The following is a 25,210-nucleotide window of genomic DNA, read 5'->3' as shown; positions in this document are numbered from 1 at the left end:
GCCACATCACTTACCACAATCCGTCATTCTCTTATTTTTATCCGTGTAACGTTTGTCTTTCCAAGCAGATTGTGAAGTCTGGAGGCAGGGCTGACACAAAATAGACATTTAATAAATATTTGCTGAATGAAGTTTCTCTAACCTTTGGTTTCCCCATCTGTACGAGGGGGTAACAACATCCCTCCGTGAAGTTCAAATAAGATAGTGCCTCAAAGCACCCAACCCAGGCCTAGGAATGTGGTAGGCACCCACGACGCTGGGAGCAGGGATAGAGGGGAGGCTGAGCTGGAAGGCTCTGTAAGCTGTCAGGAATGGAAAGATCCAAGGGTGCAGTTGGTGAAAAGATGGGGTGTGTGGCACTGCCCTGAGCCCAAGGTCAAGAACCGGCTAGGAATTTGAATTTGAAAAGTTGAAACCCACCCTGGGTTTGAATTCTAGCCCTGCTGCTTTGGTTTGGGGCATATCACTTTGCTTTTCTGAGCTTCAATGTTTACTGTAAAATGGCCATTTAAAAAAGTCCACCTTGGGACTTCCCTGGTGGCGCAGTGGTTAAGAATCCGCCTGCCAATGCAGGGGACACGGGTTTGAGCCCTGGTCCGGGAAGATCCCACATGCCGCGGAGCAACTAAGCCCATGCGCCCCAACTACTGAGCCTGCACTCTAGAGCCACAACTACTGAGCCTGTGTGCTGCAACTACTGAAGCCCGTGTGCCTAGAGCCCGTGCTCCACAACAAGAAAAGCCACCGCAATAAGAATCTGCAACTAGAGAAAGCCCGCACGTAGCAATGAAGACCAAACACAGCCAAAAAAACAAAAAACAAAAAAACCCTCCACCTTGCCAGCCCATCTCCAAACTCCAAATGCATGTTTTTCCCCTTAGAAACAAAATAGTTCCTGGTCCCTCAGACCACAGGAACCCTGAGCATTAACAACACGCAGCACGGGAAGCACGAGAGAACAGCCACGGTTGTCCACAGGCAGCTCTGGGCCTCACTGAGGAAGCAGGCAGCACCAGCTCCGCACATGCACACACACAGTGAGCGGAAGCAGCGTGAAGAGTGGGTGGAGATGCGGAAGGGGGTGGAATTTGCAGCAGGCTCTGCCAAGGGTGGGACACCTATTCCGTGCCCACCCCAGGAGCCTGGGCCCGTCCTGAGTAGGGGTCTTGGGGACGCCAATGCTGAGCGGATCAGCAAGACAGTTCTGGTGCTGAGCAAATAGCTGCACCCTAGTGTATAACCTTGTCCAAACTTCCCTGACCAGGGATCCCAGGGCTCGAACCCACATCCCCTGCAGTGGGAGCACGGAGTCTTAACCACTGGACTGCCGGGGAAGTCCATAAACTTGTCTTTTTTTTATATATATAAATTTATTTATTTTTGGCTGCGTGGGGTCTTTGTTGCTGTGCGCAAGCTCTCTCTAGTTTTGGCGAGCAGGGGCTATTCTTCATTGCGGTGCACGGGCTTCTCACTGCAGTGGCTTCTCTTGTTGTGAAGCACGGGCTCTAGGCGCGTGGGCTTCAGTAGTTGTGGCATGTGGGCTCAGCAGTTGCGGCTCGCGGGCTCCACAGTGCAGGCTCAGTAGTTGTGCACAGGCTTAGCTGCTCCGCGGCACGTGGGATTTCCCCGGACCAGGGCTCGAACCCGTGTCCCCTGCATTGGCAGGTGGATTCTTAACCACTGCGCCACCAGGGAAGCCCTGTAACCTTGTCTTAATTGTGATGGTCTCATGGCTGTAGACAAAATTCGGCAAAAGGAAAAAAGGAAAAGCTCTAGAATCCCACCACCAGCCCCTTTTCCACGTTGCCACTGAGGGTTCCCTGTTTGCGGACACTTTTCATGAGCAGTTCCCTGTTATTTCTACCAGCTGTGCAGCACTTTTATTTGTTCTAACTGCTTGGGGCCTGATACTTGTCCTTCCTGAGTAAACTGTGAGGTTAGGGAGCAGAAATTACTTCTAGCTGACAGACGAGGAAACTGAGGCACAGCGTGGTTAGGTGACTTGGCCTTGAAGTGGGGAGGAGAGAAAAGACAGCCCCACAACTCTCATCTCAAAATATTTAATTTCGTTTGAAAAGGATACATTCCCCGCTTCCCTCCCGCCACATCACTCCGGCCCACCGGCAGCGGCACACTCGCACGCACACACGCACATAAGGCCAGTGGGCTACGCTCTGCCTCTGCCCTCACCGGCTGGGAAGAAGGGTTTGCGCCTTGCCTCCTCCCCCAGCAAAGGTAAAGGAGAGAGAGGCCTGCTGGAATGCCAGCTCCCAGGGGAGGACGCAGAGCCCCACACACTCTGTCACGTCACATGCACTTAGAAAAATAAAACCAAGTGGTGTTCTGGCATCCCCAACACTGTAAGACAGCAATATCCACCTGGAAGTCATCTTTGCCATTTTCTAGAAAAATTTATTGCACTTAATTAACAGATGTTAAAGGAGCTCTGGGGTGGGGCTTTGCCATGAAAAACAGGGGTTTTCAGCCCTTTGCTCCCAGGGCCCTGGATGGAGAGCTACACAGCATGAAGGGGCCCTTTTCTGCCGGCCCCCATGCCTGCCACCCCACCTCAAGCAGGAGCTGCCTGCCAGGGCCACAGCGGGTCCCCTCACCAGGGTGATGCTTACCGAGTCAAGGTTCACTACTACGTGCCTTCCGCAACCTCAGGACCCAGGCAGGCAAACCCTTTCCTTTGGCCAAGGGTAAGAATTACCCAGGTCCTCCACAAGGCTGCTGGCCATTGTGAAAGCTCTCTCTCTCTCTCTGAATATATATATTTCTCTATCTATACATTTATTATATGCATATTCTTGCAAGATTCTAGCTCATTCATTCATGATTTGTCTGTTCTGAGGTTGCAATGAGGCTGAAGACAGGGTGTTTAAGTAGGGATGGCGCTTCCCAGCCCACTGCAAGCCCATAGAAAGCCATTTACATTGGCGTCTCTAGTCTCCAGTGCTTTTTAGAGGATGTCAAAGATCTGAGCATAGGTGCCTCAGTCTTTGGCTGTCAGCCCCAAGACAGAGAGGGTCCGGCGGGGAGTCAAGGAGACTCCCACCTCCACAATGGAAACTGAGTAGGCACCACCCTCTCCTCCTGCAAGGGCTTGATCCTTAAGCCTGGGAAGAAGACATGCTTACCTGAGCACCCTTTTCCCCAAAATGTCAACCTCCACGGATATCTCCTTCCTGTCCCTGCCAGGCTCCTGGCTCAAAGGGGCTCTTCTAAAAGAAGCCAGCACCACACTCTTCCCAAGTAAGGAGAGAACCAGACACCCACTGGCTGGTGGCGGGGGTGGGGGGTGTAAAAGGGGAGGGCACTGGCCAGGCAGAAGGTGGGACAAAGAGAAGAGACATCAGGTCATCATCTCACCCGCTGGGGTCGGAAAGTGGACGCCACCCGGAGACTAAATGTCCATCCCTTAGGGAAAAAAACTGAAAAAAAAACACAAACCATACACTTCTGGCCAAAGAAAATGAAGAGCTTTTAAGCTGGTGGCTCTTCTACCAATAACAAAAATGAGAAGTGCCCTCTTGGTGGGTGGCCAGACCAGAGGGAGTGTGCCTGGGCGGGCGAGCTGCCCAGGGCAGGACACTGACATGCCGGATGCAACTGCCCTGTTGTGGTTACAATAGAGTGAAAAGTGTGAACATGGTTTTCATAGAACCACAAAGTAAAAGTCAGGGGCCTGCAGGGAGGGCGCTGACATCCCTTGGCCTCAGGGACCCTTGTCAAGTCCCCTGGAGAGACGGGTGTGCAGGTCCCTGGAGGGCCGTGGCGTTCCCCTGGGGTGTGGTCCACGGCCAGTGGATGGCTTCCCCTGCTCTTAACATCTGTTATGAAAAGTCTTTAGGGGTCAAGGCCCAGGACTCCACGCCACCACTTTAAATAAAGCCAGTGGTGAATGTGACAAAGTGTGCCCATTACCTCTGACCCCTCCTTACCACAGGCTGCTTGCCCTGAGCAAATAAATACACCCATCTCTGGGTGCCCCAGCTGACCGCAGCGAGCAGATGCTTCCACGGATCTCCGTAATTAATCTCTCGGGCAGAGCCAAAGGACGAGTCCAGCTGGACACAAGAGAAAGGAGCAGCGGGGAGGTGGGCCCCTCCGCACCACACCACAGCCAGGCTTGCATGGGTGGCTGTCTCCTGGGACCCAGATCGAGGGGACTCTAGCCTATGTAAATGTCCCAAGAGCCTGCTGTTCCAAAAGAGTTGTGCTGCGACCAGGTGACCAGGTGTCCTGCCTGGTGACGCCCTCCAGGCCGCTCGCACGGGGTGGATCCTGAAGCCAGAACTGGGAAGCCCTCTTCTGCTTTTCAGGGACAGTGGACTCGGGCCTGGCCCACACGGGAAAGCAGAGCAAGAGCGAGCGGGAGCTTCTCGAGAAACATGCCCCAGCTCCCCACCTACAGCGTGAGGGGCTGTGGAGGCCGGTTTTCTGAACACCATGCAGAAGGTGCATCCCAGCTCCAGGAAGTTAAGCTTCCTAGACGAGGAGACTTTTTCTTTTAAATCCAAGACCTGAGCTTGGTCACTGGATGAAAAGAAACAGCAGGCCCAGAGGCCCAGTCTGGTGGGACAAATTTGACTCAGGCGGCCTCCACAAGTGACCTGCAGAAGAGGAGATATGCACGGCGACCAAGGCTCAGAGACCACCACCCTGGGCGTCTCTCCCCAACCAACGGCGGATGGAACGCAGAGGGAACCCCTCACCAGGGCCTCCTCGTTCCAGGCCTCGGAGCCACAGAGAAAAGGGGTGAGGGAGCCAGGAACGGTTGGGTGCACTTCTGTTGCAGGCCCAGACGCAAAGCCTGTCCCAGGCTGTGCAGACACCCAGCCGCTGCGGCCTGGCACCCACGTGGACACTACAGAGGAGCTGGCATGTCTTTTTACCTTTGAGGAAGATGGGAACAGATGTTTTTCTCTAAGACTTTCTGGGGAGGACAACAGACCCTCCCTGCCTGGAAATGCGCCCTGCTACCTGAGAAGATGTAAGGGCGACAGCCATCATGACTCATTCTGCAGAGACAGGCCAGGACGGCCCAGGCTGGAGAAGCAGGGAGAATCAGGGAAGCCTGGGTACCCCGGAGAAGAAGAGCCCATGCTCCAGAGGTCCCCTTCCGGTCCAACTGAGACAGCCAAGAACAGAGACTAAGGCTGAGTCACCACCTCATAGATTCTCTCGCATCCCGCCAGGGAGGAGGCTGGCCCCCAGGGAAGTCGCCGTGCTGGCCGTGTGATAATGAAGCTTGAACATGAAGGCTCCTGGGGCAGGTGCACCGCCATGCGCCCACGACGAGTCATAAGTCTCCACGCAGGGGTGGGTTTCAGGGGTCCCAGGCAGAGGTCTGAGGTGAGGCAGCGTGCCCGGGTGGGGGCACGGGTTACAAGGGCCCGTACTTGGTCTCGTACTTGGAAACGATGGTCTTGCACTTGCCCACCTCCTTGCGCAGCTCCGCCACCTCCGTCCGCAGGGCTGTGTTCTCCTTCTCCAGGAAGGCCGCCCGGATGGTGATCTGGTTCTCCTTCAGGCGCCGGGCGTCCCGAGACCGCTTGGCCGCCACATTGTTCTTCTTGCGTCTCGTCCAGTACTTTTCGTCCTGTCAGGAAGGGTCCTCTGTGGGTCTCTCCTCTTTCCCATGAGGGAACCCAACCTTCCCCTCCTGCCAGCACTGCACACACCCGATTCCTCTTATAACCCACGTGGTCCAGCCAGAATGAGAGCTGGGACCCCATGGAAGGAGCTGCATGTGCCCTGGGACACCGAGGGGCCCCGCCCTTTCCCAGGGAGGCGGGATGAGAATGCAAGCCTTTGGTGGGATCTGTGGTGGAAGGAAGGGTGCTCCACCTACTGGTGGCCTGCTCTGTGCTGCTCCAACATAAAGCACTGCCTATACTCTTGCCTCACTTAGGCACTCCGGCTGTGGCTAAGGGTGGGCACTCTGAGTCCAGTCCCCTGAGTTCACATCTTGGTTCTGCCACTTTCTAGCAGTGGAACCGTGCGAGTTCCTTAACCTCTCAATATCTCGCGCCCCTCATCTTTACAACAGGGGATAATTACAGTAATGACCTCTTAGAGTTGCTTGAGGATAAAATGAGTTAATATGTACAAGGTGCTTGGCCTACCAGTGCCTGGCCTACAGTAAGGTTTACCATATTTATTGTTGTTATTATTAAAGCCTCAGAAACATCTCAAGAGGCAGGTATGGTTATTCCTACTTTACAGATGAGGAACCTGAGGTCTGCCTGACTCCAAAGCTTACAAGAAAAGTCCTTCTTACGAGTTTTTCATCAGAGGGAAGGTAAAAACTGCAGAATCCTCCTCTCCCCCCTCCCAGTTCCTACAAAACCACCAGCTTGAAGGCTGCTTGCTAATCCCTGGGATGGCAATACACAACCATCCTCTGTCCTTCAAAGTGAGGGCTTGTTCAACCCCAGTTTCTGTGGCCTAGTGAGCTCTTGCCCGAAGGCTGGGTTGAAGCCAGGGAAGTGAGAGCATCAGCACAGCTGGCTGCCAGAAAGGAAAGAGAGAAGCTGCAGGGAGTCACGCTGGGGCCAAATGCCACCCAACTCCCTTTCTTTCTCTCAGTTGCTGCAGGATGTGGCTCTAAGCTCTGAACTCATGCCTTTCTAAATGTGTCCACAGGAGGGAGGGTGCTCTAGATGAAATCGAATGTGAAGCAGCACAGCCCCTGTGCTTCAGCACAGCTTCTGAACCAACACTGTACCTTCACTACAGTGGATACACCAGGTTACCTTCTGCTCATCGGGGACAAAGACCTTCTTGGCCTTTTTGATCATGGGCTGGGGCTTCAGGTCCTCCTCTGCAAACTTGTGCTTCCGAGGGTTGAACAGCTCCCCGCCCGGCACACTGGAGAGGACCAGGTCGGCAGGGTCGGGATTGAAGTTCACATCCACCTCCACGCAGTTGGGGTCGATGGGACTGGGTGTCTCCCTCTCCTTTTCCAGGGAGGATTCTGAAAGACACAGAGGCAGGTGGTCCTGAAACAGTCTAGACTCACTGGACAGCCAAGACTCACGTCACACACCCAGACACCTGCTTGAATCTCAAGGTTGCACAAGCCATTGCCGCTTGGAGGGAAGAAAAACTACCACAGCACCAGCCCCGAAGCCAGATTGGCATATGTGATTCAATTCAACACCACAAACATGGAAAGAATTCTTCCCTTTAGGAACAAAATGCTCAAAAGGAAACAGAGGGCCTCGAAAAAGACAAAATTTTCCGATTGTTTTTTTCCCCCCAGAAATGTTAAGCAAAACATTAAATCATCATACCCCCTTAACTTCCTGTGGTTTCAAGTTCTCAAGTAATGAGAAACAGCTGAATCTCACCAGGAACTGTGATGGGTTAGGGACACAGACTGAATAACGAAATGGCTTCCATTTCTGAATCCCCTGAGACAAATCAGTGGCTGTGCTCATTTAGTCTTATAACAACTCTGAAAGGGAGATGGGTGTTAACCTTATTTTACAGATGAGGAAACTAAGGCTCAAAGCAATGACATGGTTTTCCCAGGATCACATGGATGGTAAATGACTGAACTAAAATTTAAGTCTGGGTCTGGCTGACTCTGAATCCTTGTTCTTCACCGCCCTACCCGGCTGTGGCTTTATAGTGGACATTGGATTTAAGGAACTTTCAGAATTCAAAGGTTATATGTTAGGAAGAATCCCCTGGCGGTCCAGTGGTTGGGACTCCACGCTTCCGCTGCATGGGGCGTGGGTTTGATCCCTGGATGGGGAACTAAGATCCCACAAGCTGTGCGGAGCGGCCAAAACAAACAAGCAAACAAACACACAAAAAAACCTGTTCAAAGGTTATGTGTTATTAGAGATAATTTATTTTAAAAATCTACGCCTTTGGCCTACTTGTTCAATGCTACTGATAGGAGTACACAAAATAATTATTCAGTCCACAGATACTTATTGAACACCTACTATATGCCAGGAACTGTCATGCCAAAGACAAAGCAGTGAACAAAACAAGTAAAAGTCCTTGCCTTCATGGAATGTTATTCTAGTGGGGAAGGCCAACGTTACACAAGATAAATTACAAGTATCTATATAAAACTGTTAGATGCCATGTGGATATTTGAGAGAAGAACATTTCAGAGAGTGAACACCAGGTGCATGGTCTGTGCACAGGCAAGCACTGGGATAGTCAAGGAAGAGCAAAGGAGACCATTGTGGCTGCAGTGGGTGAATGAGAGGCAGGAGTAACCGGAAAGGCCCAGAACAGAAAACATGGGGCCTTTAATCCCTATAAAGCAGTGGTTCTCAATAGGGGACGATTTTGTTCTGCAGGGGATATGTGACCATGTTAGGATGGGGGGTATGTTCTACTGGCCTCTAGTGGGTAGAAGCCAAGGATGCTGCTAAACATCCCACAGTGCACAGGACAGTCCCTCCCCAACCCCAACAAAAAAATTATCTGGTCCAAGTGTCAATAGGGCCACTGATTTTGACTTTCACCCTGAGTTGAAAGAAGTCATTGGAGGGTTCTGAGCAGAGGTGTGACATGATCAGACTTAGGTTTTAACTGGATCATGCATATAAACTAACTGTATCCTATCAAAGGGGTTAATTACAAACAAGGATGAGTGTCAGAGGAGTGAATGACCAGGGACCAATGTGGTAACTATAGGAATAAACAACAAACAGTCAAGGCACCCAAGGCTGGCAACTAGACCTCCCCTGTCCTGCTGGTGGAAGTATACATGGCTACAGCCATTTTGTACACTATTTGGCAACATCTACAAATGCTGATTGGGTAAACGTCTGATGACCCAGCTGCTCTATTCCTTGGTAAATGCCCGACAGAAATGCATACAGGTATTTACCAAAGACTCACACGCAAATGTTCAAGGCAGTGCTATGCACAGTCCCAAACTAGAAACATCTCATGTGCCCATCAGCTGAAGAGTGGATAGACTGTGGTGTAGTCATACAATACAACAATGGAATACCATTCACCAATGAAAATGAACAAAGTTCTGCTACAGGCAGGCAACAACATGGATGATTTTCACAAACGGAGCTGAGGAAAGAAGCTAGGCACAAAAGAATACGTACTACTTATGTCTTTTCTACAGAAGGAACTGAAAAATGAACTCTTTCATTTCTACCATGTGTACAACTCTTACTTCATCTGGATCGTGGCTTTTCTCTCTGTCACAGGAATTTTCCGTAAGTATGTTCTGTAAATCTATTTTGTTAGTTACTGATGCCCACATGATTTATATGTTACTGTAAGGCTAGTTATAGGATGCTATAAATGTGAGAGTATAAATGTAATTGACTTATGATTGTTGAAAGAAAAGAAGAGAACATAATATACAGTTTCATTTACAGAACATTCGACTGTAAGCAAAATGAATCTTTGGTGATGGAAATAAGGATAGAGACTACCTCTGGGGAGTAAGGACCGAGAGGGGTCCCAAGGCACTTTGGGGATCCCAACAGTGTTCTCTATCCTGATCTGGGTGGTAGTTACACAGGTGGGTTCACTCTGTGAAGATTAACTGAGTGGTATACTTATGATACTGGCATTTCTGGATGCCGTACTTCATTAAGAAGGTTTACTTAAAAACAAAATCAAAGGCAAATGCCACCTAGGTGGTCTAAGGTGTAAGAAGAGGGCTCATTTCCAGCTCTGTCCCCTACCCACACATGGAACCGGCCTTGCAGGACAACCTGACCAGCACAAAAATGAGCTGCCTTCAGGGACCTCCCTGGTGGCGCAGTGGTTAAGAATCCACCTGCCAATGCAGGGGACACGGGTTTGATCCCTGGTCTGGGAAGATCGCACATACCGCGAAGCAACTAAGCCCTTATGCCACAACTACTGAGCCTGTGCTCGGGAGCCTGCAAGCCACAACTACTGCACCTACGTGCTTCAACTACTGAAGCCTGAGCACCTAGAGCCCGTGCTCCGCAACAAGAGAACAAGAGAAGCCCCTGCTCGCTGCAACTAGAGAAAGCCCACGTACAAAGACCCAATGCAGCCAAAAATTAAAAAAATAAAATCAAATAAATAATTTTTTTTTAAAAAGTGCTGCCTTCAAACAAAAATTTGGCTGGAATCAGCTGAAGCCTCTCAAGCTGAACAGTTTACAGGAAAGAAATGAGGGGCAGAGGAACATGTTAAAAGGCAGTATAGAGATATAGTCAGAAAAATCTAGCATGTGCAATACTTTACAGGACAAACAATTCAGCTTCTTCAACAAATAAATTGCAAAGAAATAAAAAGGAGAGGGGACCCCATAGATTACAAGAGATTTAAGAAACATAACTAACTGAAACATGTGGGTCTTGTTTGGCTCCTGATTCAAAGGAACTGTAAAGCAATAACACTTATGAGACAACTTTTTGGAAATTTGAATGCTGATGGATGTATTGTCAATTTCAGATGTTAAATTGGTATTTTTGTTCTGTTTTTTAAAAGAGCCCTTATAGTTTATATATATATTGAAATATCTATCGATGAAATGATACAATACCTAGGTTAAGGGAATGGAAGAAGTTATAGAAAACAAGATAGATTACAAGTTAATTATTATAGAAGCTGAGTGATGGTTACTGGAGGTTCATTATAGCAGCCCTTTACTTTTGTATTTGAACGTTTTTCCAAAAGAAAAAGAAAAAAAAATTGAGCGTGACAATTCCTTGGGTGCAGGTTCCCTGGGTTCCACACCAGTTCCTGGGGTCTTTCCTGGGAGACATCTGCCTATACGCCTCGAACTGAGCCTGCAGAAAGCTTTGCAGAGCCCCTGAAACAGGGGCCATGCCTCCTCTGGTGGGTTCGTGACCCAGGGGCATGAAAACCAACCAACTGATCTCCAGAGGTAAAACAGAAAAAGGACACAAGGATGCGGGAGGAATCCCAAAGACGATATCTGTCCTGGCAGCAGAAATGCCTTCTTCATGCCAGTGCCTGAGCAGAACCTGGCTAAACAGCCAAACATCCTGGGTTCAACGCTGCCTCCACTTCCTACCAGCTGTGTTACCTTGAGCAAGTTACCTAACTTCTCAGTCTCCTCACCTATAAAATGAGGATAACAGTATCAGTCTCGCAAGGGGGTTTTCGCGAGGATTATGTTAATGCCTGGCACAGAGTACGTGCTAAACACTATATGTGTTAGCTGTCGTTGTTGTTATTATTGGTGTCGCCTGAGCTTCCTAATCATCTGTGGCGAGGTGCGCGTGGGGGTAAAGAGCAGCACCGAGGACGCAGAAGGGACTTCTATCCTGTGAAGCCTCCAGCTGGGAGGGCTCGCTCCACCGGGCTAACCAGCTGCGGCAAACACCAACAGAAAGGCTCCGGCTGCTGCCGAGGGGACTGCTGTTTTCATGTCCAGCCTTGGGGGGCTGTCCTGAAGGGTGAGGAGCACAGGGTTTCTGCTCCCTGTAGGCCCACTGGGACCTCCCCTGCGAGGAGGGGCTCACTAGGTGCGTGGACACAAGCAGCCCTCAGCGGGAAGCAGATTTCCTTGGATGCGGCAGGTGGCCCTGCCCGAAGGCCCATCACCAACCTGTGCTAGACACGGTTTCCGAGGGCTGAAAGACAGCGGTGGAGGAGGATGGTGGGGACGCCGTGGAGGAGCTGGCCGACTCCTTCCCTTCTAGCTCAGCCACAGGCAGCAGCAGGTTCTGGGCCAGGTGGGTGGGGCTGGCAGGGATGCCATTCTCCAGCAGGAACTCATCCAGGTCCATGTACTCCAGGTGGAAAGACTCGCCATCATATGGGATGGTCTTGTCCCAGATGGGTGGCATGAGGGAGGCAGAGACGGCCATGGTGCTGGCTGCTGCAGCCTCGTCTTCCTCCAGCTTTTCCTTCCCCTTTTCCTTATCTGCAGACACAAAATCTGTGATGAGACATCACTCAAGAGGGTAACTCAATCCCAGGAGGCGAGCAGTGAGCCTCACAGGGTGGACCCACCTCTCTCGGAGTCCTGATCCATCATGAATGTCAAGAGCCCATTCTATTCTCCAGTTATAACCTGGTGCTTGAACCAGGAGCAATGGTCTCCTTTAGAGGTGGCAGCAGACCCTCATCCGTGCCTGGGTTTCCTAGGATGCTCTCCATAAGCTCTGAGGCCTGATGTATCCCCAGGGTTAATTCAGAATGGGCTGTGGGATTACCATCTGCCAGAGAGAGGCTACAGGGAGGAAATGGAGTTTCTGACCCTTCCTGGTATCTTAGGAAAGGGCTGATTCCTCAGGCCAAGAACTTTTGTGTTCTCCTGTCCTGTCCCCTCCAGCTGCGCTTCTCCACAACAACCCAGCCCGGGGCTTGAATCCCAGCTCTGCCACCCACTGCAGTGATGTGTGACTTTAGCCATGTTACTCAACCTCTCCCAGCCTCAGTGTCCTCCACTGTATATAAGGAAAAAGCTGCCTCTTTGGTGAAGATCAGAGGTAACATTTGAAAGTGTCTTGTAGAGCTCCTGGCACATAGCAGGCATTCATTATTACCGTGAGCTTGTTCAGGGCAGGGATTGTGTCTGATTCATTTCTAGATCTCGGGGACCAATACAGGAGCAGGCAGACAGTGAGCCATAGGAAGATGTGTATAATGAATGAAGAAGGCTGGGTTTGTAAACAGACTCCCTTCAGGTTTCTCAAAAAGAGAGGGCCTGGAGCTGTCTTTTCAGGACCTTTTTCAGAGCAACCATTTCAAGAGACTTCTATCCCTGAATAAGCAGAGAAGACTTAAGGCAGGTTTTCTGGGAGGGAAGAGAGGGGTGGAGCTGTAGAAGAAAGCCTGCTCCCATTCAAAGCAAAACTGATCAATCAGTGGGGACGCAATCCCACCTAATTGTTTCAGCCCAAAAGTTATACACGTGGATTGGATATCCAAGAAAGGGTAAATTAAGAAAAAAAGACAAAAGAAAAATGTGACAAGGTTGGAAGGAAATCAAAGTGACAGGGAGGCTAATCAGAGAAGTGGGAGATAAAATCATGACAAGTTCATAATAGGTTTTCAAATTGAGGGAGACAACTTTGAATTCTGGATTCTGAAATGAAAAAGAGAAATCAAATATGATTATGCTGGAAATGAACCAGTCATGCACGGACTCCTAGACCACAGACAGCCAAAAAGCAGCCTGTTGGTCCAATAAAAATGGACACACCCAGCGAGTTAAGAAGGTGGAGGTTTTGACAAACAGAATTTGGTCACGGCTTCTGATACAAATTAACTCGAATTCTTGCAACTGCCTTCTGTACCAGGCTTTCGTTTAAAACCAAATGGGAAGTAAGAGAGCCAAGCTTTGGTGGGCTGGGTGGGCCAGATGGCCTCCCTGGTCTCCTTCCTTGGGATACTGACTCTACATTCTGTTCAGAAATGACTGAGATCCATGTTGGGCGGGGTCATGGGGATCAAAGGAGGCAGGAGAAGGGAGGAGACAGAAAAACAGCCCTACTAAAAGGACGAGTAACACTGAGTTCCAGGTTTTGTCTGGCCTAAGCAATTAAGCATATTTTTAATCAGTGTTTTTATAAGATGGAGTTTTAATTGTAAGAGATGATAAAGGACTAGGCCCCTCACTCAGGTCAGAGGGATTGACATCATCAGTGGTTGCCAGTGATACAGTAAAGAGCATGTAAGGGCTAGTTCCGTGACCTTGAGGAAACATCCTCACCTCTCTGAGTGTCAGCTTTCTCCATCTGAGAAGTGGGGTAATCCCCTACTGGATGGCTGTGGAAGACTAAATAGAGATTATGCTGAAGTGCTCTGTGAGCATTCTGCAAAGGTAAGGTAGAACTATTGTGATGGATGGTTATTATTTGGTAATCTGACAGAACCTGACAGATGTGGACACCTGTCCTGAGGCAGCTTAACTCAGCCCCAGATTTGGAACAAAGCATTGCCTTAAAAACAAACAAAAGGGTCTGTGCATATGAGGTCCTGAAGCAGGAGAAGAGAGCCTGGCCTCACCTGATGTTGTGGCAGCTATTGGTAACCCACCCCATAGGGATGGGAGCCTGAGAACACACCCAGGAAAGGAAGATAAATGGCATTTTAAAAAATAAAATTAATCCCCCCAGACAGGTAATTCACAAAAGGCCCATTCCTTCCCAAATCCCTGAACTACACCAGTGGTTCTACGAAATTAAAATCTCTCAGATTGAAATCCTCCCTCAGTGCACCTAAAACTCCACTGTAGGTGGCACTCCTGCTGCTCCCTGAACCTCATGTGCCCAGGCCAAAAAACAAGGCCAAACCTGCTTTCCATATAAGCCCCAGGGACCCTTGTGGCCTAGGAAACAAGACAAAGCCCAGCCCTGCCACTGTGGCCCCAAAGACTAGGGTCAGCCCCAAACAACCAGGTGAAGGGCCTCAGTGGCCTCGTCCTAACCCTCATCCCTCTACCTGTCTCATCCCAACCTCCCCCTCAGAAGTCGCCTCCCATTCCTTCTCCTGACACCCCTCCCCCACCTCAGCAGCAGCCCTGAAACTCATTTCCAGAAAATCTCCAGTGAGTACCTAGTACCTGGGGATACTCACACGCAGGGATGAAGACAGGTCCTCCTCTCAGGAGGGGGGACGGCCATATACGAAGACAATTCGCTATCAGGGCATCTCAAACTTTAGTGGACTTTGGAATCACGGAGGTGGGGTGGGGCTCTCCTTAAAATGCAGATTCCTGTCCCAGGAGCCGCAGACTCGGTGGGTAAAGGGTGGGGCCCAGAAATCGGCATTTTAAACAAGCACCCCCAAGTGATTCTGATGCAGGCGTCCCCAGAGAAGGCGCCCTGGAGCCTCGTTTAAGGGGCTGCTGCGACCCCCATCAGCCTCCTCAGTAAACCTTACACGTCGCGCGCGCTCCCGGCCGCCCCAATGAACCGCCTCACTGCGACCCCCACTCTACCATCTCCCTCCTGACCCTTCCCCGCCAACCTCCATCTGACCCAACCTCTCTCAACTCGTCCCCGACCTTCTCTTCCCACCCCCTTTGCCTCGCCCTCCGGGCCCCTCATCATCCCTGGCCCCATCCCCCTCCGCTGGACCACTTCACCCCGACCTCCGACCTCCGAGGCCCCGCCCCCACAAGGCCCCGCCCCTGCAGAAACCCCGCCCCCAGGCGCGCGCGGACCCCCTCCCCTCACCTAGGCGCGCCTCGCGCGGGGGGTTCTCCATCAGCTTCTTCAGGACCAGAGGGAAGGAGCCCGGCAGGCCCCTTTCCCCGGCTGCGCGCCCCGGCCCCGGGCCCGGCCCCGCCTGCGGCTCTACAGGCGGCTTCTTTCCGCCGCCCGCGTCGGACATCGTGCCCCGCGCTCTGCTCGCGCGCCTCGCCTCCCCCGCCCGCCCCCCGAGATGGGACGGAGCCGTGCGACCCGCCGCAGCTGCCGACACGGGCAGCTATTGCGCAGGCGCCGAGCGGCACCCCCGCCTCCCTCCATCCCTACCCCGCCTGCGGACAGGCTCTGTCATATGAATTATTCATAAGGCCAGGCCAACTTCCCCGGATGGCAGCCTTAGATTGGCCCGCCCCACGAGAGGGGCAGGCTCAGCCTTCCGGGCCGTAATTGGTTAGGCCGCCCGGGTAAACGAGACACGTGTGGGGCCAGGTGAGGAGCAGGGCCGAAGGCCCCGCCCCGTCCGCCTCTCTGTCACCTGATTGGTGCCTGCTGGCGTCTTGGTCGTAGGCCCTTTTCGGCGACAGCCCCTTCCCTTCTACCAGCGGTTTCACCTTCGCCTCCTTCTTCGTAACCCCTGCCCTTCTTTCGGAACACTGTAACCGCTCTCCCTTCCCTCGCATCCCAATCTCACCACCTTCTGGACGCGCTGAAGGGAGGCGGGGCTGGGAGCAGCCATGCCAGCGGGGGGAGCCTATCAGAGAGCCCCCCCCCGCGCGGGTCACGTGGAGATGCAGCCGAGTCCAGTCGCGTGGGGAGGGGGAAGAAGGAAGGCGCGGAACAGCCAATGGAGGGCGGGGGCGGGGCCCGGGGCGGTGCACGAGGCGCAGCACGTGCGGGGCTGCGGCGGGGCGGGGCGGGGCGGCGCGGGGCGCAGCGGGTGTTTCTATTCCGGGGACTCTGCCCAGGGTCCTGGGACAGGGACGCAGAGGCCAGTCCTCACCCTACCTCCCCCGCGATCTAGAGGTTGGCTGAGGGCAGGGCCGGGGACGGCGACATGTTCCCGTAGGGACGGCCGGAGCAGGCTTGGCCGCCGCTGAAGGGGGTGTCAGGTTCCTCACTGATCCCGGGTTTCTGGTGCGGGCGTGGCGGCCAGATAAACACTAGCGTGGAGGGAGCATTCTTGAGGCCGCGGGTGGAGAGAGAGAGACCGGCCCTGAGCCAGAGCCAGAGTACACGCTTCCGTCCTCGCACTTACTAGTTTGTGACCTTGGGAAAGTCCAGTTGCTTCACTTGAGCCTGTTTCTTCGTCCATAAAATTTAGGGGTTGGGCTGGATAATCTCTAAAGCCCTAAACAGCTCTGAAATTCTGTTCCTCTCTAGGACCTTCCCTTCTTTTTCCTAGGGAAAAAAATAAAATTCTTTTACACAGGGTACCGGTTACACATTTTGTGGGACAACTACCTCTTCTCAAAATATTTACAAATACTCCCTGGGAGTTCCTCAGGAAACGCCTAAAAATACAAAACGTGAGGGGGTACACAAGTGTGGAGGCCTTATAGGAAGCTGCTCCTAAGTGGCACCCAGAACTTTGTACCTCTTTACAGCACAGATCATACCCTGCCTTGAACCCAAACAAAACTAGACTCTCCCTCCCTGAGAGGGCAGGGACTTCGGCTTATTTGTCCTGTATCGGCCAGTGACTCCCGCCTTCCACGAACGAGGCTGGGGAATGGCAGGGCCTGGTCCCTGGTTCATAGGGTAGGTGCATGACCGCAACACCCAGCTAGATGAAAGTTGTCAGGCTGATGCAATCAGAACTGGGAGTTGAGGAGGAGGAAGAGGCTGGGCCCCTGAGCAAGCCTGGAAATCAAGAGGTTTGAAGAAAATCTGGGTGGTGGTGGAGGCCAGAGGATGGAGCTTGACTCCAAAATTCAAGTTCTTATGGCCACACTAACTAGACTTCAGTCGCTTTCTGACTCTGATACCTGCAGCCAACTGCTTCATCTCTCCAGGCCACCTTTCCTTATATGTCAGACGGCGATAGGGCAGGATTGACCTTGTGAGGCTTCCTAAGCCAGTTTGTATAAAATGTACAATTGCAACCCTGCCACAAACAGTAGTTTTCATAGCTTTACTACCACTGATGGGTACAAATCCACTGCTTGGTGTATCCGTTATCCTAGAGGCAGGTATGGTGCCCATGTCGCTGTTTAGTGAAAGTGCTAAATTGTGTACAGAACATTTGTTGTGTTGCAGGGTTGTTGTTAGTGGTATTCTGTATGTGGCTAAACTAATATATCTTTAGGATAAACTGACCTAGAGGTTTTGAGTTTTTGTTTGTTTTGTTTTGTTTTTGCGGTACACGGGCCTCTCACTGTTGTGGCCTCTCCCGTTGCGGAGCACAGGCTCCGGACGCGCAGGCTCAGCGGCCATGGCTCACGGGCCCAGCCGCTCCACGGCAGGTGGGATCTTCCCGGACCGGAGCACGAACCCGTGTCCCCTGCATCGGAAGGCGGACTCTCAACCACTGCGCCACCAGGGAAGCCCTGACCTAGAGGTTTTTAGAAACAAAATTCAAAGGATGGTCCGAGGAAATTGATTAAAACAATGTATGAAGTTTAAAAAAAAATGGCTAGTTTGGCCGCAGAGCAGCTTGCTGGATTAGAGTTAAATGTATATTTTCATGGCTAATGTGACATTATTGAAGAGAAAAAATTTCTCAAGATATTAGAGGAGGATTTGTAGTAACATAACAGTGGAAGGTTATAACATTCGTTTTATGACAAAGGTGGTATGTAGTAAGAGGGAGTAAAGATTTAGATTTTTTTTTTAAAGCTGCAGTTGTCCAAAAGGGATAATGCCTACTCTGCTTATCACCCGTCCTGGAGCAACTGATTTAACAGGCGAGTGGCACTGGTGAGAAGCTCAGTAAGCAGCTTAGGGCCTTAAAACTTAGTTTTGATTTGGTCCTCTGTTCATGTACCGACACTCCCCAAAGAGGGATTTTTTTTCCCCTGGACAACCGCAGGGTAAATGGTGTGTCACAAACACCACGGCAGCAACATTATAAACATGTTCTCTCTCGTGCTTACTTGCGAGCTGGGAGGTGAGCTACACTGCCAACTGGCAGCACTCAACAGCACCATCCTGGAGGCGGGAGCCATTATGTTCTTGTCTTCATTCTCCGGCTGATCCGAGAAGAGCCACAGCATCCTGTCTCTACCTCTCTCTCCTATCAGTAAAGTGGGAATAACAGCGCAGCCTTGCCCCTTCTCTTAGCGGAGGAATAAATGTTGTGAGAAGTAATTAGCTAATTTCCATAGTGTTTGTGAGCCCAACAAAGAAAGAAACTCTATAAAAAGAACATGTTATACATGGTTAAGACTTTAAAGCTATGGAGTGATACCTTAGTATTTTATAGTAATAGGGTTTCAATGCAGCAACTTCTTGAGGGAAATGTGGTCCTGGGGCAGCAGTGACTTTGTGGGGTTGGGACGCAGACCTGGGTAGAGTCTCTCCACAGCACTGTCCAGCCACTTGTCCTTGAGCTAGGGACTTCTGCTGACTAAGTCTCAGTTACTTTTCTCTTGGAAACGGAGATGGCTCTGCTTACCTCATAGAGTGGTTATGAGGATTACGTGTGGGAAGCAATGTCAAGTGGCAGCCTGAACAGCGAATGGCGTGGAGTGCGTGGGCCTCCACCCTTCCCCTTCATTCAGGTTGTGTCGGGTGAGGAGTACGATTATTTTGGGTGAGGGGACAAGGCTGTGAGTGGGTTCTTCAGTCTAAGCTACTGCAGAGAAAGGATGTGAAACATCCATTTTCCAGAGCTGGACTGGCTTTAAATTCTACTCTTTAGAGTTCCAGAAACTTGCTAACCAACCCAAGTTAAAAATTTAATTCGGTTGAGCATATGCAGAACAGGTGCCTTTCATTAAGCCGCTATACCAACTTGGATTATTTAAATTTGAAGTTCAGAGGAACTAAAACTCCAGCATGGGAGCCTTTGACCAGATACCGCATAATGATCTCTTTGGCCACATAGTCAGCATCTAACAGGACAGTACGACTCCGTCTTCTGACTTACTGCACAATGTGACATGAGCCTGGTGTCTGTAAGAGCAGGACGGTGAGAAGGCTTCCATTGAGCTCTAACAAAGCCCAGTGATCTGGGTGCTTTGCGATACCAAATGCAGGAGAGCACAGAGCTTTGTTCAGGGTAGTAACTCAGTAAGTATTTGTCGGCTCGCTCTGTTGTGGGTGCTGGTAGGAGGGTTAACAAAACCTTTCAGAGCCAAGTCATATACATCTGGAACGTTATTAACATGAAATAACAGTCATTGTGTTTGATTCACAATCAAACCTGGAATAACAAACATGAACCGTTTTTATGGCAAGTCTCCCGCCACTGGCCTTGCCCACAACTGCCGCCTTTCGAGCCCACATACCTCGTGGCTGCATGGTTCTGGGCTGTGGTTTGTACCCTCGGTCTCAGTGTGTCCTAGGGGAGAAGTGGCAGGTGGAGGCCCTTCGCTAACTCTTGCCCATCTCTTCAATACTCTCAAGAGTACCAGTTTCCTGTTCGGCTTGCATTTTGTCCGCTGCCCAGGTTTGGACTGTAGAAGGGAATGCCCCAAGAGCCATTTCCAGAGAGCAGCCCTCACCTCCAGGCTCTGCCACGTCTCAACAGCCACTTCCTGAGAGCCAAGGGCCCTCCAGTGGAGGCTGTGTTGGTGCAGTGGTAGGGTGTGGGCTCTGGAGCTGGAACATCTAGGTCTGATTCCTGCTTTGACTACTTTCTGTGTGACCTTGGGCAAGTTACTTAACCTCTGAGCCTGAGAAGTAAAGGAGTCAATTCAGGCGCACTGCTGAGACTAGCACGTGGAGCACAGCAAGTGCTCACCTGAGGTTGTCACTTACCACAATTTCATGTTGGGTTGTCCTCGAAACACCCTGTTCCCCCTAAGCTACCACTTCCCCAAGAATAGTGTGTGTGTGTGCGTGTGTGTGTAAGTGTGTGGGGCGGACCTTGCAGGCAGGGAGGTGATAGCCTCACTCTTCTTTATGACCTTCAAGGCCCTGCAGGCTCTCCCCCTTGCGGGTCTCTCCAACCTCACCCCTTCCTTCCTTCCCACTTAATATAAAACACCTCCTGCAGCCACAGTGGCCTTTCATTCCTCAGACACATGTATCTTTCTTGCCCCAGGACAGGGCCTTTGCAGGTGCTGTTCCCTCAGCCTGAAAGTTCTTGATGTACCTGGCTCTTCGTCACCCTCCAGGCCTTGGCTCAAATGTCACTCCCTCAGAGAGGCTGGCCCTGACCTCCCTGATTGCTGACTCTCTGTCTCCCCGCTGGAATGCAAACAGCAGGCGAACAGGGGCAGTGTTTGTCTCACTCGTCCCTGTGCCACAAGTGTAGCGAGGACTCAACGTGATGCATGTTTGGATGACTCGAGAGGTACTGCCCTGAGACCTGGTTCCAGAGACCCCAGGGAATCCCGTGGGTAGGGAGGAGCCTGGAAGCTGGCCAAGCTGGGTTGGAGCCCCTCGACAGCTGTGTGGCCTTCCCATCGCTGAGCATTAGCCTCCCCACCTGTACAGTGGGTCATCACGACTCCCTTGCAAAGCCATCTCACGGATGGAGACGTAAAAGCACTGAGCACGGTTCCCAGGACACGCCTGGGAAACAGGGGCCTTTAGAACCAGGATTCATTCCTTTAGCAACCTAGCCTTGGGACAGGCCCATTAAGATGGAAAAGCCATCTGGACTGCTGGACACTGCTGTCAGTCTCTGGCACTCGGTGAGAATGAGTTTCTCACGTTTCCCTGATTGGTGATGGGGATGGGATGGGGTGGGGGGGACAGGTAGAGAAGAAGGATGAGTCCCTGACGCTGGGGTGAAGAAGAGGCAGGCCTGCATGCTGGCCCCGAGGGTAGCCAGTTCCTCTGAGCATGTTTCCTTGCCATTTAGGAGGTGGTAACGAGGGTTAGAACTAACACATCCAGTACAAAGAAGGTCCCTTCCCGCACTTCTTCCCTGGAAGCAAACTTCATGATTTCTCGGGTTTGCTCTGGTTCCCCAAGACTGGGAGTGGAGGCGACCACATGGACCTTACTGATGCCAAGCCCAGGACAGCCCAGGCTGCACTGAGTCCACTCTCTTGCCTGTTCACCTCAATTCCCCAAGAGGAGGCTACCCAGACCCCTGCCTCTGCCCCAGTGAGTCCCACTGAGATCTGGCCTGTTATCATTCAGCCCTTTCTCTGGCCAGCTCAGCTGGCCTGTCCTGTTTGGTGCGGGGCTGTTGGCACCATGCCCCCAGGAGCCTCAGCACGTGTTTCCAAGGAGACAGCCCTGAGTATGCTCCCACAAACTTGCAACGTCCCCTTCTTTCAAGGAGAATATCCATGGAAAGGAGGGTGGAAATGAGGGAGTGAAGGTCGGATTGCAAATGTGATGTCCGTGGAAGGAGCATAATGCCAGGCCCAGCTGCCATTTGCCTTTCACAGAGAAAACAGTGTGGCACTTCACAGTTTGCAAACGCTCTCACATGGGATAGCTCACTTAATCCTGGCCACAAACCTGTGAAGCAAGTATTCTTCTCACAGATTGGGGATGGAGAGAGGCATGTCAAGGATACCGTGCTGGGTGGCCCACAGCGATTCTGGTTAGGAGCTCCTGACACGGGGAACCTGCCTGCTCAGCTGAAAGCGATGGCCTTATTCAACCTCTGGTATGCTTTCACGCTACATGGTTCCCTGAAAAGGAGGCCCGAGTGACCAAAGTTGGCAGAAAGATGAGGGGCGGCCTCTGAACACAGCCAAGGAATGAGGGGAGGATAGGGTGTAAAGAGCTAACAGTGTGGTTTAGAGAAGCAGGGTCTTTCCAGAATCTGGAGAAGGAAGTGTGAGAGCAAGCAGCCTGGAACAGAATGGCCTCTTGGAAGAGGATCCTTGGGAGAAAAGGCAGGTGCGGAAACAGGAAGAACAGTCCTTAGGGGTCAGGGCCCAGAGGCAGAGGGGAAACTGAGTCAGAGCTCGGGACACAGACCCACTCTCTGGCTGGATGTAGATTTCTCTGCCTACAAGAAAGTTGGTTGAACGGGTGGCTCAGAGTGAGGGGCCACCGGGTGGTGGCTGTAGCCTGAAGCCGAGGAGTCTCGAGCCTGGTCAGCACTGTTGGAGGAAGTCTGCTTACCCAGGAAAGGGGGGAGTCTACACAGGCTGGGGTGGGAGGCCCAGGGCAGCAAAAGGGAGAGGCCCCAAGGTCGGGGCTCAGGGAGCGTCCTTGATTTAGAAAATGGAGAGGCTGCAGGGAGAGTAGAGTCTCGTGAGGGCACGTTCTCACCCTCCGCACGGCTCCCCTCTGACGTCCCCTCCCGCTGGACCCAAGGTGTGCTCTGCACGTGACCCCCGTGTGAGCTGAAGCACAGTCACCGGGCTGGGGAGAGTGGGGACTTTGTAAAGAGGTCTCCGTCCCCCACCCCAGAGAAACCTGCGCCGCTCACACCACAGCACCGGGCGAGAAATCCTGAGGGGCAACCAGCGCCTCTGTTGCCCCCCTCCCGGGGGTCCGAAGCCAGAGTGAGGGATGCACGCGGGGGAGAAACCGTTGAACGACACGGGTTTGAACCGCGTGGGTCCACTTACACGTGGATTTTTTCACTAACGACGTACAGTACTATGTGATCTGTGGTTGGTTGAATCCAAGGATGTGGAAACATGTACCCACGGGGTGACTATAAAGTTATACGCAGATTTTCAGCTGTGAGGGGGGTTGTGCCCCTGACCCCCATGTTGTTCAAGGGTCAACTATGCTTGCTACATGCCCACTGGAAATCCTAGTTGTGATGGTGTGTGTACTCTCTTCACCAAGGTATAGTGCCTTCAGCTGGATACTTTTATTTTTATGAAAGATTTGGAGAGTCTGGGAGCTTTGGAAAGTGGCAATGGCAGGTTAGGGGCAGTAATAAGAGCGAGGTCTTTGTGGGTTTCACTGATCCCCTTGACTCTTCGACCCTCGTCCCCTTATTTCATCCACCCATTGGCATCTGTCAGTCTGTCCGGGTCTCATGCTTCTGACTCTCAGTGAGACACCACGTAGCGAAGTGATAGGAGGTGGCCTGAGACTCTGGTCCATCCCCCGTGGACCAACCCAGCTGTACCAAACCAACTGTCCTCTGTGAGGTCGCCGGTTCTCAGCAGAGCTCTCCCTGAGACCCTGGGCGAGTCCCCTCCGTGCTGGGCCCTGACTTTGCCGTCCACGGTGCGCAGTGGGGACTTTGCAGCTGTCGCGGGGCTCTGGGGACCAGCTGGGAGCTCTTCATAGACCTTGTTATTCAGGTCCGAGGAGCAGCGCCCTGAGTTGCCTCCCAGACCCCTTCCCTGCTCAGCCGGGAGCTGACCGTGCAGACCTGCCGGCAGCCCAGCTGCTCCCTGTGCCTGCACTGGGCCACCTGGGCCACCCTACCGTCCCTGGGTGCCCAGACCAAGAAGGGAGCCCTATTCCTCCAGCTTTTGGAAGGACTTCCAGCCTCACCTACCCACACGGGGTGTTCAGAGATGGCAAGAAAAAGTCAGCTGTGGTTCATCGGCCAGGCTGAGTTGAGAGTTTCGAGGTGATGGGCTTCTCCTGGTGAGCAGCTGGGGTCCTGAGTGCCAGGAGGGCACAGACTGCCCACAGGTGAGGCCTGAGGGGGGGCCTGGAGCTAGCTGAGAGAGCCCACGGGGAACCCTGCCCCGAGCTCTAGGAGCCGCCTTCTTCCCTCGGGCTGTGTCTCCATGAACGGAGCCTGCCGCCCTACTTTCCTGAGCCTGGCTCCCCGAGGTGTGTCAGGGCAGGGGCTGTGGTGTGTGTCCTAGGCCTCCGGTTTGGGAGTGGCCTAAGGGTTCCGTGGAAGGAAGTCCTGTGGGGACAGCCAGGGCTGCCTGGGGATGAGATGTGTCAGGTGCCAGCACGCAGGTGAGGGAGAGGCCTGAGAAAGGTCCCTTGAGGGGACACCCGGGACTCCTAAGTCAGACTCTGGCAGCCGAGGGCAGCTGGGCTCCTTTAAAGGCACCTGTGCAGTTTGAGCAATGAGGACCTGACATCTTCGAACAGAAGCGATTTGGAGAAATATTTGGCAAGAGGGGGCCCCCTGAGCAGGCTGGCGCCCAAAGTTCGCATGGCCCTGGGCCTCTCAGGCAGGACGCGGGAGACACCTGGTGCTGGCTGCCCGCTCTGCCCCTCGGTCCACACCCTCCTCCGCCGGCTCCCTTGCCCCGTGCTTGCCTGTGGTATCCTAGGAACCGGGGCTTCCAGCCTGTGGTCCTGTTACATAACAGCTTCCAGCCCATCCACGGGTTCAGCCCTCCAGCGAGCAGAAGCCGAAGCAGACGCCCAAAGGAAAGCCTCTTCTCCAGACACAGGAGGCTGCCCGAATCTACAGTCTCTGCCAGCCCCCTGCCACCCCAACATGCAGAGGGAGGGAACTTAATAAGCAGTCAGCATCCAGTGCGTACTTTCAGCAGGGCCCTCTGGTCCTGTCCTTGTCCCGCGTGAGCATGGCACCTGTCAGTGGCCACACGCTGGCCACGGCTTCCCAAAGCTAGCAGGCCCTGGGGGCAGTCCCTGAGTGACGGTGCCACTCCCTACCGTGTCCCTCTCTGCACCCCAGCCCTTCTTCGCCCAGGAAGAGGCCAAGGGCAGACCGCTGCTGGGAACCCTCCCTTGCCTGGAGATGCCTATCCGGCCAATGTGCCTACGGCGGCCTCCACCCCTTGGGCACCTGGGCAGCCAGCCATCACAGACCACGTCCTCTCCTACCTGTCCTCTTCTCTGGCCAAGGCAGAGAGTGCTCCAGCAGGGACTTGAGGACCTCAGGCATGTCCATGGCAGGGGCCACTCCAATCCTGTCGCAGCTCGACATGGCCCGGCAGGGGGTGCTTGCTGGGGGAGTTTAGAAGCAGCTGGAGAGGCAGGAGCTGGCCGGGCAGCCACAGGCTCTGGAGGCAGGCGGGGCGGGAGCCCGAGGCAGCCAATGGGCAGCACGGGCCCCGGTCCGCCCGTCCACCCCCGGCTCGGCCACCTGCCAGCTCCGGCTGCAGCCAGGCCTTCCCTTC

At 52.7% G+C, this 25,210-nt stretch overlaps 1 protein-coding gene across 11 annotated transcripts in view; it reads right to left on the bottom strand.

Moving 5' to 3' along the window:
* The window catches only part of TEF (TEF transcription factor, PAR bZIP family member), a 30,586-nt gene extending 5,538 nt beyond the window's left edge, over positions 1-25,048 (bottom strand). Inside the window, exons 1-6 of one of the 11 annotated variants that reach the window (XM_029205117.1) lie at positions 19,559-25,048; positions 15,138-18,384; positions 11,558-11,875; positions 6,762-6,982; positions 5,447-5,605; positions 15-90 (exon numbers count right to left, since the gene is read on the bottom strand). In XM_029205117.1, coding sequence (XP_029060950.1) covers positions 15-90; positions 5,447-5,605; positions 6,762-6,982; positions 11,558-11,875; positions 15,138-15,294 — 931 coding nt within the window. In that variant the 5' untranslated portion in view covers positions 15,295-18,384; positions 19,559-25,048. Of the gene's footprint in view, positions 1-14; positions 91-1,717; positions 5,606-6,761; positions 6,983-11,557; positions 11,876-11,964; positions 14,944-15,137 lie in introns of those variants that run through there. The other 10 variants (XM_029205119.1, XM_029205125.1, XM_029205118.1 and 7 more) reach the window with 10 other exon arrangements.
* Between the last annotated feature and the right edge of the window lie 162 nt (positions 25,049-25,210).

This window comes from Monodon monoceros, unplaced genomic scaffold (genome assembly GCF_005190385.1).
Source record: "Monodon monoceros isolate NGI ecotype Baffin Bay Population unplaced genomic scaffold, NGI_Narwhal_1 Super_Scaffold_6, whole genome shotgun sequence".
Taxonomy (NCBI): domain Eukaryota; kingdom Metazoa; phylum Chordata; class Mammalia; order Artiodactyla; family Monodontidae; genus Monodon; species Monodon monoceros.
This window is presented reverse-complemented; position numbering and strand designations above follow the sequence as displayed.